The sequence below is a fragment of the Simochromis diagramma genome, unplaced genomic scaffold, assembly GCF_900408965.1.
Source record: "Simochromis diagramma unplaced genomic scaffold, fSimDia1.1 OVJJ01000176.1, whole genome shotgun sequence".
Lineage (NCBI taxonomy): Eukaryota > Metazoa > Chordata > Actinopteri > Cichliformes > Cichlidae > Simochromis > Simochromis diagramma.
This window is the reverse complement of record NW_024386892.1, coordinates 4,044,953-4,067,393: the sequence shown is the minus strand read 5'-3', so window position 1 is coordinate 4,067,393 and position 22,441 is coordinate 4,044,953. Positions and strand designations below refer to the sequence as shown.

Sequence of the window (22,441 nt, the reverse complement as noted above, 5' to 3'; positions counted from 1 at the left end):
TATTTTGATGTTGTTGTGGGGTTTTGGATGAGATGCTGGCTCTTTGGGAGAATTTATTTCTGTTACTTTCCATCTTTTTTGTCATAATTTTGCACGTTTCTTATTTTGGGGGTCTGTTGTGCTCATTCTGAGTTGATGTGGACCCTTTTGTGGTAATTTTGTACCATATTTTAATTTTGCATGCATTATTTTGTGTCGTTTTAGGGCCATTTTTCATTACTTTGTGAACCTTTTTGTAGTCATTTAGGCTTTTTTGGTGGGTCCTGTATCAGCTGTTTCCATTAAACCTTTGCAGAGTGCATCAGTCGAGTTTCGCAGTGACTTTTGTAGAGTTTTCCAGTTGTAATCAGATCATTGATGACATAATGTGGACAGGATCTGGAGCCACCACCATGCTGACTCTTTAACACCTCAGTAATACTGTAGTGTGCACTCGGGCTGTGACCGAACTAGTCACAGAGATCTCCCTCCACCCTGGAGATGTCACCCGCTCCCACACAGATCACCTCCTCACTTCCCTTCAGTCCGTAAAAACTTCTCCTGACACCCACCCACTCACGATGTGACACGGAGGCCTTGCTTCCACACCAGAAATACTGCCGAGCATGTGTGCGGTCAGCGTGTGACGCCACAGTTCTCCTGAAGCGACGTGCTGTTTTTATTAGCAGGAAGCGAAGGCCTGCTGAAAATAGACGGCGTGATGCAGAGCTCGGACGCTTTTAGCCCTGATGGAGAGCCAGATTGTGGTAGCCCCGCGTAGGCCGTCCTCCAAATCAAATAAACAGTTTAAATTATTCTGCAACAGGCGGCTGCTGTGCAGCCAGCACACACACACAAACACACACACACGGCCAGCCTTGTATATTTATAACAGGACAGTAAACAGCAGAGGCTGTGCATGTTGTGTGTAGACTGCAGACTCTTTTGAGGTTTGCTGTCCTGTGCTTACTGCACCAGTTCACAGCTTCATTCTGCTCCTGGACACTGAAGATCCTCCCATGATGCACTGCATTAACTCGATATCTTCCAAGATCACATTTATTCTAGTCTACAATCCAAGATTATTTTTTGCTACTATATCTGCACATCCAACAAATTGTCAACTCAAGTCAAGTGGCTTTTATTGTCCTTTCAGCCATGTGCAGTGGGACAGTGCAGAGTGAAACGAGACAGCGTTCCTCTGAGACCCTGGTGCTGCATATGACATAGCAGACGGTCAACACAGAAATACATAAAGTGTGTGTGTGTGTGTGATACTGCAGATAAGTGCTCGGCAGTGATGTGTTTGCAGCTGTGTGTGTCACTGAGTGTTCAGGAGTCTGACGGCTTGGGGGAAGAAACTGTTCCTCAGTCGGGCAGTGAGCACCTGGATGCTCTGGTACTTCTTGCCAGAAGGCAGCAGGGTGAAGAGTGTGTGTGAGGGGTGTGTGTGAGGGGTGTGTGGGGTCCTCCACAATGCTGGTGGCTTTGCGGATGGAGCGGGTGCGATAGCTGTCTGTTATGGAGGGAAGAGAGGCTCCAATGATCTTCTCAGCTGCTCTCACTATCAGGTCTTGCAATCCGATACAGAGCAGTTACCATACCAGACAGGGATGCAGCTGCTCAGGACGCTCTGGATAGTCCAACTGTAGAACGTAGCAACACATCATTCTGAGCATCAAACCGTGCATAGACGTTGTTCAGCGCATCTGGTAGGGGTGCGTGGTCACAGATGTGTACTAAGTTGGTGCGGTCAACATTTGTTGCAGCCTCCCTAAACATGTCCCAGTCAGTGTGCACAAGAGTCCTGAAGGGCGCTGAGAGCTCCTGCAGGCCAAATTCTCACCTGTCTCAGAACCAGTTTGCAGCGTCTGACGAGTCTGTTAGCAAAACAGACAAGTGGTGCGAGTGTCCGAGGTGTGGGCGGGGCTCCTCTCTGTATGCGCAGACCTTGTCCTTCAAATGTAGAAATTTGTGATCAAACTTTAGTCTCAAACTAGTTTGTGAACTTTTTTCAGGATGTCAGTGAGCTCGAAGTTTGGGGCAAATTTTTAAAATACAGTATTTTGGATTGTGCAGGACGCGGGTGGCTGAGTTCATCCTCGAAATCTCACGAAGTCCAACAAAAACTTTATCAAAATGGAGATAAAGCTGAGGAGACGAGGCTGAGATGGTTTGGACCTGTGCAGAGGAGGGAGGGCGGATACACTGGAGCTCTCAGGCAGGAGGGAAGAAAGGAAGACCTCGGAGAAGATTGATGGATGGAATGAAGGAGGACATGCAGAGGGTTGGTGTGACAGAGGAGGATGCTGAGGTAGAGGGAACTGGAAGCAGATGGTCTAATGTGGAGACAGCGAAACGGAGCAGTCGAAAGAATAATTATCGGAAAGTCAAAGAAGAGAGAAACACGAAAATAAAATTATTTATTTTAGTCTCGAGAGTCCTGGATTCATAACTGCAAAACGTCATTTTCCACACAGCGGTTGATGACAGCTTCAGACGCTAAGACACAATAAAATCCCAACTCAGAAGCAGTGAAGACGATTCAGGAGAATCCCCCAACCCCTCTAAACAAATAAACAAAAACAAACAAACACGACTCATGACAAAAACATGCTTCGTGTTTTTGTTTCCTGCCTCTTTGTGGTCATTTTTTAAACTTATTAAATTGTTTGTTTGGTTTTTCCATGGAAGTTATTATTGTGCCTTTTATTGTTCGAATCAGTTTTTATTTGTTTGTGTTTTTTTAGTTTCTGTGTCTTTATTTTGCATCTATTCCTGACACTGAAACTCACAACGAAAAGCACTTTGAGGGACTGTTGTGAATCCATGCTGCATAAATAAAACTGAAGATCAAAGTTATTTGTGCTTTTAGTATCTGTGTGTGTGCGCGTGTGTGTGCGTGTGTGTGCGTGTGTGCGTGTGTGTGTGTGCGTGTGCGTGCGCGTGTGTGTGTGTGAGTGTGTGTGTTGGTAATTTCACAGGTGGATATCTTATGAAAATGTTTTCTAAGACAAATTTCACATTAAAAAAAAATCCAATATGTTTCCATTTTTTTTCTCTGCAGTTTCCTTCTCTCACCCCAACCAATCACAGCAGATGGCCCCGCCCCTCCCTGAGCCTGGTTCTGCTGGAGGTTTCTTCCTGTTAAAAGGGAGTTTTTCCTTCCCACTGTCACCAAAGTGCTGCTCATAGGGGGTCACATGATTGTTGGGTTTTTCTCTGCATGTATTACTCTAGGGTCTACCTTACACTTGGTGCTGTCAATGTTAATCTCGTTAAAATGACGTTAACGCCCTTACCGCATTAACGCGGTAAATCTCCGTTAGCAAGGTAACGCTGATCGCCAACATTAACGCTGACAGCGCTACTTACAACATAAAGCACCTTGAGGCGAGTGTTGTGATGATTTGGAGCTGTATGAATAAAACTGAATTCAGCTGATGTGTCTCTGACATTTACAAAGTTTTTGTGCTTCGACGTCGCTTCATGAACACGTCGGTCAGTTTACTGCATGTTTGTAATTAGCATAACTGACCAATAGATGTGTATTGACTGTAATTTACTGTATTTTTAGTTACATTCAGCTCAGCTGTGCAGTCGTTATACTTTTTATTATTTGTATTATTATAGTGATAATTAGCGTGATGCTAGCTCGCGCACAGAGCAGCTCTACAGTTCCCTTCATGCTTTTCCGAGGTTACACGGAGCTCCTTGAAATTGGAATTTGAGCTTTGCGCAACAATTTCTCTTTTTAACTTTTGCCAGCATTGGCAGCAGAGCTCTGTGTGACATTTCCAAGACTAACTGGCTGAGGGAGCGGTCGTCCCGGGGGTATCGTATAAATGTCGCTCTCGGGATGACAACTACTTTGCCCTTTCAGGATGTGTGCTGCGCTCTGATCGGGAATCTGCATTTCTAAAGGAGCCCAAACGAAGCTAAGTTTAGGTTTGCGTGCCGTTGTTCCTCACACACTTCAGCTTGAGTGGATCCAAATGTGTTTTCTGACAGACTTTGGTCCACAGGGTATAGACAGGAAGCTGGATCTGAAGGCAAAAGAATCCCACAGAGAACCTTCACATGCACATGACTCTGGGCTTCACTCTGTAAGTAAATGATGGTGGTATTTAGCCCAGAAACAAACTATCTTGATGGACCTTTCTATTTTGGGGGTGATATATGTAATAATACTAACATTACTGTCCTTTTAGGTTCATATCAGTTTTTCATGACTTCTCCTTAGACTCTCGGGATCTGGACCTGATGAAGTTTCATGTTATTTCTGTCTGGAGGATTCGCATGGATTCGTTTCTGCCTTATTTTGTGCTTCGGCCCATTTTTGGATGGTCGTTGTCTTTATGGTGGGTGTTGTTAAAACGTTCCTGCAGAGGATATACACACACAAAATCATTTTTCTTTTAACGGTGTCGACTATGTAGCGAACATCAATGATGTTTGTCCACTTCACAACCATTAGCTACAGTTGCAAGTGCTAAAAAAAGCTACACTCAGAGAGAATGTTGGCTGGAAACCTGGCACCAAATGTTGGTGAAAAGGAGACCTTTCACATGCTCGAACTTGTTCTGAGCAGCCACCTACCCCACATGGTAATAAAATGTAATTTTTGAAGTTTTATCTGGCGATTTCTCAGAAAACAGATCAAAGATCTGAGGCACCAAAGCCTGTTTCTGTTCCTCTACATCACACATGTTAACTGATGCAGTTTATTCAGACTAATAGATCATAGATCATCGTGCTGAAGCTCAGACTTAGTGAGATTCCTGAATCTGTTTTTTAAGCACTGAAAAACATCAAGAGCACCTCGCGTGAAAGACCACATGGTCTGGAACGATGCTCAGGTTGGTGCTGCACGTTAGAAAACATCCACATGGATGGCAGGACCCAAGGTTTCCCAGCAGGACATGGCCCAAAGTATCACACTACTTCTGGGGTCCAGTTTGGATGCTAAGGGGCTCATTGGTGGTGCAGTTCAAACACCATGAACTGTAATGATCTGTGTATACTGACACCTTTCCATCAGAATCAGCGTTACCTGCACAAAGTATGAACACACAAAGCTACAACACTTAACAGTACTGTTTATTTCTTTTGAAATAATAAAAATAAGGTCTAGTATTCATCACTTTTCTTTTAAAATGCTCCAAAGATGTGAAAAAGTACAACATTACCTCCTTTTAAATAGCTTAAAAGAACTTATTTAAAACACTCAAGCAAAAAACACAAAGCTTTCGTTTACAGGTAGTATTAAAGTACTGAGACGTATAATTCAGACTGATTCCTAAATGCTGGGACGTGACACCGTCGGTCAGAGGCTGTATTATGAATGCGGCCTCTGAAGTCAGCCTCACGCATGTCTCCTTTGTATCAGAGCAACAACAACAACTGTGCTGTGTGTCTGTGCTCCCAGAAACCTGTTATCTGCAGCGCACACGGCCCAGGCGCCACGGTTACAATCTGTAGATGCGTCCGGCGATACGCCGACCGGCCGCTTCACACAGCGTCTTTTTTCTCTACGTCAAAGCCACGATTTCACGGCGGAGCGCAGAGGACTGAGAGGGCCGTGCGAGCCTCCGCGGTGACGTCAAAGTGCCGTGTTATTGTGTTTACTCTCTCCATGAAAGATCAACACCAGCCTGCAGTATTTACTGACAGGCTGGAGCGCAGTTAGGAACCATAACATAACAAGACATTTAACATTCTGCCGTGGCCTCAGGATCGACAGCCGGATGGTTTTTCCCAACACGCAGATGGTGCTGATGTAGGTCAAAAACCAGGAGAAGAAACAGAAATAGAAACAAATGCTTCATGTGAAGAATTTCTGTTCAGATGGGAGGAAAACAGACATGTGGTGGACACGATGATCCAAGTATTTACTATTTATTAAGCAAAGTGACAGAATAGTGACTCTGTCAATATACATCTTTATTCAACTTTGAAGTGGCTGCTTAGTCAAATTGTGAGCTCTGCACTGATTTATGTCAAACTGTCTTCACACCATCAGATGCTGTCAGGGGGCTGCGAATTCTGAATTCTCTCTGCTTAATAAACATTAAGAAAATGTTACATTTTTGTTATTATTACTTTGTTTTAGTTGAGTTTTGGTCTAGTTTATGTTTTTTCTGTGTCCTGAGTCGTTTCCTGTCCTCTGTGCAGTCTTACATGTTGTCTTGTCCACGTTCTTTTAAGTTTCCTGTTTTACTTTGAAGGGTCTGCTGTTCCATGTTCAGTGTTCCCTGCTGTTCAGGTTCATTTGTGTCAGCTGTGTTTCTTCAGGTGTTCTCACTTCCCTCATTGCCCTCCTGTGTATCGTCTTCGGTCTTCCTCTGTTCAGCATCGTGTTCTTCAATTCGCAGGATTATTTTCAAGCTTCGGTTCAGGTTCATGTCATCGTTTGCTTATCCGAGTTCTTGTTATAGTTCACCTTTGCTTTTTGAGTTTCTCATGAGCCTCAATAAATGGCTCGCTTTTTAACTTTCGTCCTGTCCTTTGTGTGTCTGATTTTGGGTCCACACCTTAAACACACCGGCCATCCTGGCCATAACAGATGGTTTACTTCAGCAGGTGTTGGATCATATATGGTTTATAAAACGTGGACATAAACACTTTCTCCAGTTCTTTGAGTCTCACCGTTAGTGTTTTGTCCACTCCAGTTCTGTGTTTTCTGATTTCTAAGTGATTATATTTGCTGTATCAAATCTAACACTAGTTCTTTACTAATTTGGGGTCGCTGATGTCATAAATAACACCCGTTGCAGATGTGACACACGTAAACACGATCGCGAAGCTTTCATCTGCGAATGCATCACTTATTTTGGTTTGAAACCAGAAAACCAAGACGACCTGTGACACCTGATTCAGTGTTTTGGGCGTGTGTGGATAACTTGATGGTGATGTTTTGCCTCCAGATGCACATTATTCTGGTGATGAAGACTTTGAAGATCCATCCCCTTGGAGCTCATCAGTTACTCACTTAGCCAGAGTTAAATGACTGAGTATGAGATCTGCCAGAGGAAGCAGCTGTCGGCTCAGTGAGAGTAACCTCCTGCCTCCAGGAGCCAAATTTGCTTTTTACAGGCAACACAAGACCGATCTTAATCCAGTGTTTGAAATGCACGATGACCTTGTGTGTGTTGTTGTTGTTGAAGGTCTTTGGGGTCGCTGGGCTGTGAGAGTGATGCAGATGAGTGGAAACTGTTCGCTGACAGCTCAGAAGCCTAAAATATGTCCTGCTGCAGTGACTATGAAACTATGCAAACCAGAACAATACACAATACACGCTGATGGACCGTTTACACGACTGAATACATTTACTGGCATTTTTAAACTCAGCGTAATTGAATTTGGACATGTCGGATATTCTATTAGGGAACTTAATTTTTTTAAATGCAGAGTGGTGAATTAGTTATAACACTGATGCTCCAATGAGTGCATCAGGAACAACTCTGGGTTTGGTATACTGCCTAAGGAAACTTAGACCAAAGCAGCCAGGAATTGAACCTGCAACCTTCCAATTAGATGATTTGCTCAGCCTCCCCTAATTGGACTATTAATCAGGCAAAGAAAATCCTTTAATCTCAAACTAGAGCACAGGTTTCTGTTAATGCAGTAAAGCACACGGAAAACCGAAGTACTGGATTAAAAGTCTCCAAAAGTACAGACCAGAGGTCCAGTTACTGTAGCTGGGGGACTGGCTCTCTTTTTGGAGCCTCATGTGGACACTAGAGGAACTGCAGTTTATGAAGCTTCATGTTTCGGGCCCACGCATCGATGCTTTTACTCACGGCACACCGATCACGTTTACTGTTGCTCACAGTCCACCCTCACGTGAAACCAGCATCTTCACTACGATTCCGTCTGTTTTCAGAGTTTTGGACGGACGTGAGAAACAGGACAGCGTTTTAGCCTCACAGAGTATTTCTGCGCTCTGCCTCCGGCTTCTTTGGACATCTTGGACTTGAGAAACAATCATCAGAAAGATGAAAAAAGAAACAGAGCTGTCATCTTAATCATGTTCATATGTCCTCACAGACAGAGAGGCGGACAGACGAGCCCCCCAGAGTCCAGGGGGGTTGGAATGAGCTGTGGCTAACCGCTGGTTTCTTCTATCCCGACCACTGTGCAAGTTCCCACCATGCCCTGTTCACACACATCACACGATCACAGGAACAACAAAAATATGTCTGAATATAAAAAGTTACAATTTATCACTTCATACCTGCAGAAATTCATAAACAGATTTTTCTTCTACTGTTTCATCTTTTTTAAAAGGATTTCTTTGAAGTTAAAAACATTTCCTGGAGTCATCATGTCAGCACCATCATATGGAAGAAGCTCCCTCTAACAGATCTTCATTTACACTGATCTATAAATCTGTTCATAATAACGTTAAAGACATCGATGATACAGAGATGAATAAAACTTAATGTTGACTCATAGGTTGTGGAAAGAGATCATTTTATTCTTAGCATTAGAAATATTATATTTGGTGGCTTTTACGAGTCCCACACTGACAAACTGAAATGTCTAAACCACGGATGAGGCTCATTCAGCCCAATTTGACCTTAAAGTCCACTTTTCTGTCTCAGATATCGTGATAGAAGAAAAAAAAAAGTGAAATCCCAACAATACATCTCAGTTCTTCGATATGATAAAGAAATACTGTTGCAGTAAATGGATGAAATCTGTCAGCCTGATGTTTCTGGATTAAATGTTAAAAAATAAATGTGCAAAATTCCTGAAAAATGGTTCAAATTCCCAGATTCTCCTTAAATAATAAAGCAAAGGAAAACGTCTTTTCTTTTCTATGAAAAACACTTTTTTTTCAGAGAGTAAAAAAGAAGGAACTTTTTACAATCACTTACATTTTTATCCATTACCTAAAAACTTTAATGAAAATATTGAAAGTATTTTGCTACCACTTATTTTAAAATCTGTGCCCTCCCTTCCAGAGCCACGCAGTGGGCCGGGCTGGACTCTTAGCGGTCCAATTCTGGCCCTCGGGCCATAAGTTCAGAACCCCTGGGCTTGTTTTTAATGAAGGAATCTTGACTTATTCCTAACAAAACACCGTAAAGACATTAAACCTGTTTACAGACTTTACGCCACTCTCTCGTTTCATTTCTGTGACTCTGCTGCACGTATGAGTCGCCTGTTTCTAAGCAGTTTGTAATGATTTATGGTGTTTACAGGACATAACCTGTAACGCAACGATGAGCGGGCGTGACAGAGCTTTAGAAACGTCTCCCTTCATCTACTGCGAGGATAACAGCCTGAACATTCACAGAAGGCATTCTGGGAAATGCAAGAATAGCAACCAAAGAAGTAGCGAAGGTGCCACACCTGTATTTATGTGAGAAGAGTGACACCAAGTGGCCAGATACGAGTACTACCATAAAACAGTTGGATAACTACAGGTCGGTTACTTTGGTTAACTCGAACAGAGACTTGGGAGAAGTTTTCCAACAGTCAGAAGACTTTCATGTTGGAAACGTTACATTCAAAAACACACAAATCTGCTTGTTTTCATCTTTTCCCACCGTTTTCAGACTTGCTTGAAATTTATTCTGAATGTGTGATTCTGGATGTTGGGGATCTGTAGGCCATGCTAGCTTTGCACTTACCTCTTCTTTTCGCAGGTACACTGTTATTAGGTCACACCTCATAATCTTTGAATGCAGGCGTTCCCAGTCCCATTGCCACAGGTGCACCAGGGTCCACAGCTGCAATAAGTCAGCTCAATGAATTTCTTCCCTGATACGCTGTAAGTGGTTCAGTTGCAAAGCTGAAGTACAGCAGCTCAGCCAGTGTCAGACTAGAGTTACAGAGTGAGGTCACCGATTGCTGAGGTGCGTGAAAGTGACCAACCCTGGCTGACTCAGTAACTCTACAGCTGCAGAACTCCTCCGGCTTCAACATCAGCACAAAATCTGTGTTTCAGGAGCTTCATGACACAAGTCGTCTTAATATTAATGGGTTAGTTTTGCAATAAACTTTGGACAATTTAATGCTTCCAACATCTCTGCGACAGCATGGCCGTGACAAAGCGAGGCTCATACAGGCTTGTTTGGTGAGGAAGAACTTGCACAGTGGGAGGTCATAAACCTGCAGGTGTACCACAAACAGCCAGCGGTTGGTAATGCACCCCTCGCTGCTTTTTTAAAATGTTCTAGAAATGTTGTCTCCTCGTATCGAGGGGCTGTTTCATCATTATCACTTCTAATGTAGCAATAACTTCATTATGTCATTAATCACTCATTAAACTTGGACAGCATGAACATGAAGCATGAAACTGACCCCCTTTTTAAGACTTCTGTTGAATAATCTTTTATAAAAGAAAAACAGACAAAACAGCAGATCTCGTCTTGGCGTCATATTTGTTCTTTAATCTTCGATGGCTATCACACATACCGACCGACGGGATTCAACATCAGATCTTCACAGTATTGCATTTTTGCACAGTGTTTTTTTTTTTTAAAGTTTGTTGTTTTTTACAGAGTACAGAGTTCTTGAGTGAAGGCACAAACCTAGAGATTACTTCTGCAAATGAAATCCCTACGGACAAAAGTTGAGAAATCAAGAATATCAAACAGAACGCTGCTGCTAGAACAGTTTTACGCAAACAGAAAAGCTAACGTCACCTCTACCACCTTACTGCAAGAAAGGCAGAGAGTCATATTCAAACAAACAATACATCAGGTACAATACTTTTCTTTTCTTGCACACTTGAACCGCCTCTTGCACATCGATCACCCCAAACATTTCAAAACTCTTTCAAACCTGTGCACGAACCCTGCTGATTGTCCGTTATACATCCCTCTTCCCATCGAAAGACATCCAACAGTGCCAAGCGAAGCTCTCTTGGATGGTTTAGTGCAACTCTCCTTCAAATACCATTAAAATAGACCTCGCTCTGCTACAAAAGTACACATGGTAGTACAAGATAACAGTATTTTATAGGATTTTTTTGCTACATATGAAGCATGCTTTCACAGTAACACAATAGCTACATATGTAGTAGTAGTAGTGGTAGTAGTAGTAGGGCTGCTTCATGCATCTTCTTCCATTTTCCAAATACAAAACAGGAAGCAGTTCAGAGTCGAACCCAACGCCCGCACACTTCCAAGAGATCTGCTGTTGTCTGAATAAAAAAACCCAAAACTTAAAGCTAGTAAGTCATCCCTGACCGGCAGAGTAAACTGGCATCCACACAGGAAGAGGAAGTCGCCAGAAACCTCGAGAAACTTCATGAAATTCAGCAACTTGTAGGTGGAGGAACCACACGTGCACAGAGCCACTGAATGTTTACCAATGGGAGTGAAAAACCACTTGACGGTCACATGACCGTACAGCAGCAAATCATGAGCTACAAAGCCGTAATGTCTCCCAAGAATACCGTTATGTTTCATATCCAGAGACCTGCCAGACACCATGCAGCAAGCTTCTACCAGGATATGAACACATTACCAGATGGCAGACAGAGGATGACGTTGAACTGTTCATGATGAGGGTCTCCGATGGCCGGAGACAGATGGCAACTTACGGCAGGAAAAAGATGCTAAAAAAATGAGGCAAACTTCAGCCGAGAGGACATCTGAGAAGATGCGTCCACAGCATGAGGTTAGTCATTAGTGTGGTGCTGGATGGTTTGGATCACTCCCCGATTCTAAGCTTAATGCCCATCAAGAGACAGGGTTTTTATGTCAACAACAGCAGTGCTCAGTGGTCGGTTTATCCAAACCTATCAGCATCAGGTTTCTCCAAGCGGCGAAATTCAAGAATACCGTTTCAGGGACACAAATCCCTTTGTTGACCACAGGACATTAATATCAAAGATATACTCTACATTACTACCAAACGTCTCACATCTCAGTTTGATTCCAATGAAAACACAAACATATAATTGGCTTTAAATATATTCTAGTAAATCTGAAATTCAAAAAGGGTGCCTGGAAGCTCAATTCTCGAAGATCTGACAAGGTCAATCGAAAGTCAAATTCACACCGACTAACTGGAAAGAAAGAGAGAATAATAGATAATACAGATTTCATGCTGTAGCGCCTCAGCAGCAGCAGGGTAATATGCTTCCATAATTACATATTTCCAAGACGAATTTGCATGACAATTTAGGAAATACTGAAATGTTTCCAGAACCTGCACCCTGTTAGACATAAAATGATTTCTATTTGCAAGTCATACAAAAGTCCTGTCAAGTTATAGTACTGTAGGACCACCACCTCCACTTGATGACATGTAACAGCTCTGTATATAAAATATCAACACCATCAACAAAACCTAAACCGACGACAGCAAAGATACAGTTTACACCAAATACTGCCTTTTTTACATTTACATTCTAACATTAGATGAGTGCAGAAATGTAAACGGATCGAGGAATGATTCTGTTAAACAAGCCGTCGTGAGTCGTTAAGAATACTGCAAATGGACTGTACGCATTCACGGCACTGTTAAGTCACTTTGGATGAAAGCGCTGACGCGACGTCATTCGTGTGTGATTGGAGAATCTCCACCCGTTTAGACGTGAAGGAGCGCGAGCTAAAGCCCGAAACGTCGGGGCTTGAAGCACGGCGTCGCTTCACTGTGAGCTATAAATTAACTCATACATTCGTTAAGTGTGTGGCGTCCTCCAGACCTGGGCCAAAGCGCTCCTTCATGTACCTGGACAGCTATATTCAAAAAAGCAAGCCTCTCCAAAAGCATCTGCACTTGTTGGGGACTATTTTCAACCGTCTCCACTAAAGGGCGTCGGCTACGCTAACAAGCCTTCGGGTCTTTTTTCAGTTCAGATTGTCTGAAATGGGACAAACCGTCCAAAAAGTTGTGCTGTTTTGGTTTCTCTAAGTCCGCCACACCACTGATGAAATCCTGCTTTGGCAGCAGGTCGGTAAGTTTCTCACCGATGGATAGCATGACAGCTCCTTAGAAGTGAAGTTAAAACATCTTAGCAATGGGCGTCATCGTCTAGGACATGTGACATCATCTACAGACGTCGCAGTAATGACTCAGGACACGATATCGAGGTCTCGCATTTTGCCCTGCCCTCGGTGTTATGATAAGAGACAGGCAACCGAGCAGCTACAGATCATTTTACTCCAACAAGTGTCCACACCCAAAGTCCAGTGGGGTGGAGTCAAGATGGTGGCGGCAGCGTGTCAGCACCACATCAAACCCACCGCTAAAATATCATCACCCATTTCTGCAACATTTCGTCCTTATTTGAGTAGTGTAGAAGGAAGCGGTTTCCTCCATGTTTACTTATCACCTGTTGTCATCTTTCCTCTCTATGCATCAAAAGCAGATCGATCTTCGAAGGAAACTCCTCTCAGCTACATGCTGAACAGATTTGACCCGGGTCTGGCATCATCGAACTTGTGCCTGTGCTTTAAAAACCAAATCAGTGCTGACAAGGAGGCGTTACTGAAAATCAACTTAACTCAGAGCGTGTCCGAGGCTGGTGCCAAAAACCGCAGAAAGAAAGACGTTGTATGCTCAATAAAGGACAGTTCAAGCACAACCCGGTCGTGTGTGTGGGTCCTGTGTTACAGGAGCATCCTAACTGCTCAAACCACCTCAGCCGATTCCTCTTCGTACAAACTAAACTGGTGGTCATCAACAGCTTACTGCAATCAACCACATCACCCTCAGTCTTATTATCACTTTACTCGGGAATGGGATTCTCAGATATACATTTTCCCAGATACGTTCACTGAAGAATCACCTCATTATGCTGGTGAAGAGGGCTGTGTGCCTCTGTGATCCTGGGAACATCACTGTTTCCAAGGCGAACAGGTCCCGGGTCTGTTTGGTTTTCTTTTCTGAGTAACCTCAATAAAAACTGACAACTAGAAGTGATAAACGTTGCCCAGAAGCTATCAAAGCCAAACCAGGGGTAATGGTGATGGGTGGAGCCCGAAAGAGCTGGAGTTGGGTATCACCTGAAATAGCCACGACTACAATGGCACCGAATTTGGTTCCATCAAGCAAAGAAAAAGGACTGTGGCTATGCAAACCCTTTACATACCAGGATCCTCTCTTGGAGAGGAATAGCCCAGACTATGAGCGGAAAGGGATTTAAACCAGACCTTTGAAGCAGCCTTGAAACATGGAACCAGTTGGGCACAGCCCAAAACAGTCAATGCTAGAAAGGATAGACAGTAGAGTCGGGTGCACCATGCAAAGGCAAGGACCCAGGATTTCTCTTGGAATAGTAAGAATTTAGCTCCTTGTACCTCCTTCTTCAGCAGAAAGCCAAAGTTTCACTCGTGACGGGTTGTTAAGATGTGATTGAACAATAACAGACTAAACAAATCTTAAACTATCGAGACGGTCCCGGGTGATGATTTGGCTTAGAAAGCACAGGCAGAGACACGATAACTTGACTGATCAGGAGTTTTTGAGCGAACCAGGCCAGGATGTGAAGGTCTGACCAGAGGAGAGGACGTGTCATCAGGCGTCAAATTCAAATTCTGTGATCAGACGGGCATTAAATCATAAATCAACAGACGAATAGAAAGCACACCTTTGTACCTGAAGATAAAATGAACTATTATACTTAACAGACAGAATTCAGTTCTATGTTTCAATATCGAAGGTTTACCCAGTCATACATCCAAAGAAAAAATAACCAAGTGTAACAGTTTACACGTCCACTCCAGTTTAATAATCTATGGAAAAGTACCAAAATTACAGCAATCAATTAAAAGTGGAATGTGTCTGATGCAAAGAGCTCATGGAGTCATATTTGTTATTGCTTTATGTTGTAAACCCTGTTCGGAGGAAGCAGCCATGATAATCTGTTATCATCTTCAGAATTATTTTATCCAATAGATTTTATGTAAAAGCTGGATGCACTGGGTCAAAAACCAAGTAAGCAGAACCTTTAATGGTGGCATAGCCTTCTTCTTGTCATCAGACTCCGCCCCCTGCTGGCCATTAGAAAGAATGCAGGTTTAAGGCACTTCCACACTGGCACCGCTTCTCAGACCTGGAAGCTACGTCCATCTTTTATATATAGTTTTCCCTCCATTATTATTAGAGACCACGGGTCATTTATGGAGTTTTCAGGAGGAGAAGCACTAAAGTATAAATAATTAAATATTTTTAAATAATCTGCCAGATACAAAAAAAAATCCTTTTTAAAATCATTTTAGAAAATTTGGCCTAAATTTGCAATGACAAAAATATTCATGCCAAATGTATTACTGTTTAGTATTTGAATACTTAACTTTTGGACTCCTGGGAGTCAGACTAACAAATCCAGCTTTAAGATGAGAAGTGGTGTAAAAGAAGTCTGATGTTGATGGGAGCTACTTTTCCATAGGTTAACGTACTGGAATGAAGTCACCGTGTGATAAAGTCTTGCCCCCTGACACCCCTCCCTCTGGTCTTTCTCTGCTGGTCTAGTCCTCGTACCCAGCAGACCGGCGCCGCTGATGGTTCCAGATGTCGTCTCTGTGTTCAGGCCGGCAGAACAGCCGGGATGACTGAGCTAGGCGCTCCCGGTGTTCCCGCTCCCGATCTCGGTCTCCACCTGGTTTGGAGAACGGAAGACGTCCGCCGAACTGGGACGAGGACTGAGTTCTGCTGTCAGCGAGACCAGACGAGGACAGCTGACCTCCTGCTGACCTGGAGACGAAATTCAGACATGAACAAACAAACAAGAGAAGGAAGCTGTCATTTTAACTTCATATGATGGAAACATTCACGCCTCAATTACAATTTTACACAGTAGGAGCGGGTAGCCAGTCACACTGATGATAAACCGGAACTGTCCCTGGTTGGTGTCCAGCCTGGAGACCATCAGCACCTCAAATGCTGCCTTTTCACCTGCATCACCGATGATCTCTTTAAGCTCAACAAATCCTTATGAGTTTGACACGAAACAAGAAAGAAAAATGCACCAAACATCCTTTTATGTTCAGCAACTTTACATCGAAGACACAAGAGTAACCCGATCAGGTAAGACATGAAAACTTTCAAAAATGACAAACTTCCATCTAACTGCAAAAACAGGCAGAACCTGCTGTGCAACATTAGTCGGTTTTTACGGACACGCTGGACCGAACAGCTGGTCTCACACGACGAACAAAGTTCAACAAGAACCTTTGAAGATAAACAGCATCTGACCTGAGCGCACACAGAGAGAGTGTGGTAATCCCTCTGCAGTCACTGAGCGAAAGCACAAAGCATCCCATGTCGAGCCATGAATTAAACAGGAGAACACCACAGAGAAACCCGACAGATGACACGAGAAAGCTCCTGGATGATTTTGACTTTGATTTAGACCAACAGCAGCAGATTACCTGCTCTGTTAGAGGCCAGTTCCTGCTGAGCAACAAACCTTTTTACACCTACACCCCATCGGTTATTGACGACTTTCCTCCCTCTCAGCTCAAATTCAAATGATTTGCAATAAAAAGCCAAGAGGAAAAGGAAACAGCTGCTGTAATGCTGCACTTTCAGAGGAACACATATGGATTCAAATCTACTTTATTTATATAGCACAAATTCACAACAACAGTCACCTGAGGGCACTTTATGATGTAATTATACAGAGAAAACCGCAACAATCAGACAAACCTGTATGAGAAAACACTTGGTGACAGTGGGAAGGAAAAACTCTTTTTTTAACAGGAAGAAACCTCCTGTAGAACCAGGCTCAGAGAAGGGTGGCCAGAGTTTAATACGATTTTAAATCCTACATTTTTTAGCAGTATTTAATAATATAAGTATAAGGTTCAACCTGTTTGTGTCCAGTTAACACTTTAATATTTCTCCTTGATTTCAGTCTGAAAATTCGCTAATACTGTTTATTTAAAGTAACGATGGACTCACCTGCTCTTAGTTATTCTGTGAGGGCCGTTATCAGTTTTCTGCTGGTGCTGCTGAGGTCATAAAAATCACAAGAATCAGGCCTTCATCAGAGCAATAACCCACCACAGTAAAACATCATAACTGGAAAAGTCAGGATCAATTCAGTCTGTCAGTGTAAAAGTTATTTAAAAGCAGCTGAAAAAACAAACATAAAATGACATAAAGAAACACAAAGACTTACAAAACAACTAGAATAAATGAATGAATGAATAAAAACAACCAAAGACAGTACCTTGTAGTGGTTGCACTGTGGCGGACTACCGTTGACCTGGTAATACTCCACCAGCCTCTCGGCCAGAGCGATACGTCTCAGCAGATTCTCGATGAAATGCTGGATTCGAACTTTGCCGCACGTCTCCTGGCGAACCGCCGCCTCCAGAAACTTCTGGATGGTTAACACTTCCCTGCAAAGCAAAAATCACCCAATTCATAACTTAAATATACCATTCACCCCCAGCTATGCAAGAGAGGCAAAAGGGAAATAACGGGCTGCACCTTCAGATCCTGTCCATGAATCTCATAAGCAGGATCAGAGACAAGGAGCAACCCTGGAGTCCAGCACCATCCACCTGGCACATCCTCCAGACCAGCGGTCCCCAACCTTTTTTGCGCCATGGACCGTTTTATGGTCGACAATATTTTAACGGACCGGCGTTTAAGGTGTCGCGCATAAATACAACAAAATAAAACCAGTACTGGTACCAAAAAAAAGGAAGATTTATTCTTAACAAACAAAAAAAGAAATCCCTGAAAACATAAATTTCACCCCCGAACCTCAACTCTCGCGGCCCAGTACCAAACAACTCCGGTCCGTGGCCCGGGGGTTGGGGACCGCTGCTCCAGACCACATCAGTGAGATCCTGCCCGCCTCACCTCTCTCGCCGCTCCAGCTCATTCTCTGAGGCGTTGAGCTGCTCCCTCAACGCGGCAATAACCATCACAGCCACATCCACCTGTCGGCTAAGCGACCTCTCCTTGTCTGCAACTTCCTGCCTCTCTTGGGCCAGATGCTGTGAGTGAGCACGCTCACACAGGAGCTCCGTGTCGGTATGAGCCAGCTCGGTGCTCACCCTGGCCAGCCGGCGCTGCATGGTGCTATCGGCCGCCCTCAGAATGCTGGCCAGCCGCTGCCGCACTGCAGCCGAGGCTGCTGCCGTCTCCAAACCGGAGTAGGAGTTATGCTCTGGTAGGTGCAAACAAGACGAGACGTTACTGCAAAAAACAGATGTATTCTGATACTGCAACACTCTGCTCCAGAAACCCACCAGTCAGATCCAGATCCAGGTCCAGATCTGGGTCTGTTGGAGGAGCCGGAGGTGGGAACAGTATGTGATGGTGGTTGATGTGGTGATGGTCTGACTTTTTTGAGGAAGTTTTCAAATCCTCCTCATTTCTGCTTCCACTTCTCTCTTCACCCTCATCGTCCTCCTCCTCCTCGTCTTCTTCCACATCTTCGTCTTCTGTCCCCACATCGATTTCCTCGTCCTCCTCCTCGTCCTCCTCCGCCTGCGTCCCTACCCCAACGCTCTGGGTGCGCCTCCTCGCAGACCCATATGAGTGGAGGTATCCGCTGTCTCTGCTGTCGCTGAGAGAGCGGACATGAGGTGGCCTCCCTGTACTTTGCTGCCCCCTACGCGTCGGGAGGCTCATGTCGTGCCACGGGATAGCTGCCGTCAGCGGGTCGGGGAGCTTCCCGGTAATGCTGAACCCTCCAGTGACCATGTCTGGTGAGCGATACGAGTGGCGGTACTCGAGGTGAGCGCGGAGGGAAGCCAAACTGTGGAAACGCTCTTGCTCGCCACAGCGGGGACAGCGGAAGGGGAGGTCACAGGGAGTGACAGTGTCCACAATCGCGCCGCAGGCCTGGCCGTTCCTCTCTAAAAGGAAGGATCCAGAACCTCGGGAACACAACTTCTGCTGCATCACTTCACACCTGAGAAGTACGGAAGGGATTAGTGCTGAAAGACTGAAGACCCTAATTTACTGACTACAAAAGCTGCATTAGCTCAAACACCCACTCCATAGACTCCCAGGTTAGAATGTCCAACTTTACAGCAGACAAAAACTTGGTAACCTTTAGGGTGTCTAGAGATAACCCTGCCTGACCTCATCTGTCCATCACCACTGCAAACAACAAGGGGCTCAGATCAGACCCCTGATGTAAACCCACCTTTCAGCCCTTCACACACCCCACCTCATACATATCCTGCACCACCTTCACATACTTGACAGTCTATCATATGGTTTCTGTAGATCCACAAAGACACAGTGCAACATCACATCCTCGTTTCAATTCATTTATTTAATTTATTTAAATGTACATTGCATTTCTTTTTTACAATAAAAAGACAAAAAAGATTATTATGGGCGATGAAAGCCTCATTTTACACAGCTTATTTGTTTTGTTTTGGGGGTTTTAAACACAAATACATAGTCATGTACACCTGGGCTAATGTTAAGTTTCTGTTACCTTGGAGGATTATTGTGTTTATAGTTAATATAGACCGAAAATATGTGATTTTAAGTGAGCTCGGACCGGCTGAGCACAAACGGAGAGGACTTCCCCCTCGGTTCCCCCTCAGAGTCCGTTTGATCCCGAGTCTGAACAACAGGTACCTGTCGTTATCACACAGCTGCACCGTTAGCTTTACCTGGCTGCAGCTGCTAGCCTAGCCTAGCCAAGCGGGTTAGCAGAGACCGAAACAAACGCTGAATCACGGCGGAAGGATTTAAACTCTCTTACCGCGCGCAGCTTTAACGGCTGCCTTCAGATGACACTCCCAGATGACCCGTTACTGTCTGAAGGAGTCCGCTCGCAGCCCGACGCAAACAGCAGCCTGCATGATGTCATTCATTCAGGACACATAGGACCAGACAGCAAGCTAGCAGCGCCGCTGACCAGCCACATCCGGGAAAACGTTTCAAAATAAGATCAAATGCGTCACTTCCGTCCAGGGTGCGGGCGAAACTTGGTTTTGTTCATTTATTCATATTCAAGGTTTTTATTCTTTCTTTCTTTTTCGTTTTAAACGTATTTATTAGAATTTTTCCTCTTTTTTTACTTTTACTGCTGTCATATGACTGCTCTGGAAAAACCCGAAAGCTGGGATGGCGATGCATCACCACCAACAATGAGACTGACATGCACTGTGAAAACTAGTGCAGTAATCGGTGCATGAACGACTGAGGAACTTTTTCCAGCAAGTTGTAAGACTGTTGAACTCTGGCACTGCTCTGGAGCCTCTGAAATGTTCACTCTCTGCCTGAACATTTTCTTGTTTATAATAATAATAATAATAATAATAATAATAATAAAAGATTTTCTTATGTATACTAAATAAGACTGTAAATGTGTTTTCTGTTCTGTTGCTTTTGTGTCTTCACTCTTTTTGGTTTTCAGGTCTCGCTGGACTTGGGTGCAAATGTTCGTTTCATGTGAATACATGTGTAAGAATGACCAAAAAGAAAAAGCATTGAATCTGTCTTATTTAAAATGTTACTTATTTTTACTTTTTGTTATGTTTTATTTGTACCATTTTGAGCAATCTTTTATTTTTACAAAAATAGCTTTTTATTATTTTATAACATTTTATATGAAGCTATTTTATTAGCTTAGTTTTGTCTACTGTAACACAATATCTTAACTTCTGGGGATAGATATCATTTTTATTTCTTTTTAGATACTTTGTTTATCTCAAAAGTGGAAAATTCCTTTGTAACAGCAGTTACTTTCAACACAACATTAAACAAACAGCTTAAAGGTACAGTGTGTAGAATTTTTCACCACTAGATGTCAGTAGATTGCAGGTTGCAATCAGGTGAATTCTGTTTTCTTACTTCTCCCAATTTAAGTGTATTATTCCAGCTATGGTGGCTGTTATAGGACAAACAGGGTTTTGTCAGCCATAGATAAAAAACATTACCATCAGATTTTATCCCTTACCAGCCACAGCTGGCTGTATATTTCTACTACAGTTTGTTTAAGAAATACTTTTCATACAAATTACATTTGAACATATTTGAATAATATCATCACTTAGCAAAAGATCAGGAAATACAAAAATGAACAGTTTGTTGGATAATTTAATTACACACTGTTCCATGGACATTTATGGATACAGTATGCTTTAAAAAAAAGACAAAATAGCCAGAAAAAGTACTGACTGTACCTTAAATTAAGATTGAAAAACTAAACTTTTGAGATTTAAGATTAAAGTCATCCAACTTCCTCAAAACATTCAGATGTCCCCCGAGAGTAAACTTTAAAATTGTTTCATCATAAAAAACCCGACAGAGTCAAGACAAAAGAGATCTATTGTTTATTGCAATGATATCTTCCAGCGATGTGCTGTTTGTAGTAATGTACATGTAACTCAAAATGTGACTGTTTTACAGTATTGTTTGATTGCCACAGAATCAGCCACAGGAGTGTTTCCTGAACTGCACCATCATGGTTCCAGGTAGCTGCCGTTCGAACGAGTGTGCTCATTTGGTTTGAATCCATCAGGACCAGAGATGGGCAGTAACGCGTTACTGTAATCTGATTACTTTTTTCAAGTAACGAGTAAAGTAAGGGATTACTATTGCAAAAACGGTAATTCGATTACCGTTACTTTCCCGTAGGAACGCTGCGTTACTGCGTTACTAAAACCGTGATTTTTTTGCGAGAATGTCTCACGTCAGTGACATAAGCGAGTGCGCCGTTAGTGACAACAGCTGTGTGCAGATCAACAATGGATCACATATCGATTGTGGGAGAGAGTATGAGCGTGCAGCGTTTAAAGCGTGGAAGTACTGACCTTACTTTGAGTTTGATTCCATAAAAAGTGACAAAAACATTAGTGTCCATCGTGCGTGGGAAGAAAACTTCTTTTTACAGCGAAAAAAAACCCCTAAACTTCCAAACAAGCACCGAGTAGCTACGACGTGATGGGAAATTCACAGAGAAACTCGCGGATTCTTCAACTGACCGCTGCGGCACACCTGCACCAGGGTAAACCTCCGCTTACCCCACTCCTGCTTTACAGGTGAAAATAGAGCAACAGGACCGCTGAGTCTTTGACTTTATTTATTTTCTGCTGTGTTTTACTTGCATCTATTTGAAAGACTGAGTGTAAACACAAAAAATATTTTATTTTATGTGTTGGAATGTGCAGAAAATAGGTTTAAATGTTAAACTAATTTCTTCCAGTCAGAGAATGTTGCATATAATTAAAATTTTGCTTGATGAATAAAGTTAAAAGATTAAAACTGATAAACAAGTTAAAAAAAGATACTTTTCCATTTGATTACATTTTGTATGATGGATTATGCAGAAAAAGTAGAATTGGGCTGAAAGATCTATCGCTTTATCACCTCTCCAGGTTGTAGATCGTGTTTTTAAAAAGTAACTAAGTAATTAATTACTTTAGAAAATAAGTAATCAGTAAAGCAACGGGATTACTTTTTTGGGGAAGTAATCAGTAATTAGTTACTGATTACTTTTTTCAAATAACTTGACCAACACTGATCAGGACTACACCAAACATCTCTCACTTTATCTACTTTATGT

At 43.0% G+C, this 22,441-nt stretch overlaps 1 protein-coding gene across 2 annotated transcripts; it reads right to left on the bottom strand.

Annotated features, from left to right (window-relative positions):
* Positions 1-10,361: 10,361 nt before the first annotated feature.
* On the bottom strand, positions 10,362-21,500 carry znf365 (zinc finger protein 365). 2 transcript variants are annotated; one of them, XM_040033995.1, is made up of 6 exons: positions 19,634-21,500; positions 18,156-18,823; positions 17,764-18,073; positions 17,123-17,294; positions 16,852-16,901; positions 10,362-15,642 (listed from the first exon to the last, which is right to left on the bottom strand). In XM_040033995.1, exons 2-6 carry the CDS (start codon positions 18,811-18,813, stop codon positions 15,417-15,419), a joined length of 1,416 nt encoding a protein of 471 aa, XP_039889929.1. In that variant the 5' UTR covers positions 18,814-18,823; positions 19,634-21,500; the 3' UTR covers positions 10,362-15,416. The 2 variants fall into 2 exon arrangements, with proteins under 2 accessions (XP_039889929.1, XP_039889930.1); XM_040033996.1 differs by having other exon boundaries at positions 16,852-16,898.
* Positions 21,501-22,441: the final 941 nt, after the last annotated feature.

Excerpts from the sequence above, each read along its gene's own strand:
- znf365 (XM_040033995.1), bottom strand. The coding sequence starts at position 18,813 with ATGCAGCAGAAGTTGTGTTCCCGAGGTTCTGGATCCTTCCTTTTAGAG. Across the intron at positions 18,074-18,155 it reads CCTGGATCTGGATCTGACTG|AGCATAACTCCTACTCCGGT; the intron begins GTGGGTTTCTGG and ends TGCACCTACCAG. Across the intron at positions 16,902-17,122 it reads CACAGTGCAACCACTACAAG|CAGCACCAGCAGAAAACTGA; the intron begins GTACTGTCTTTG and ends TTATGACCTCAG.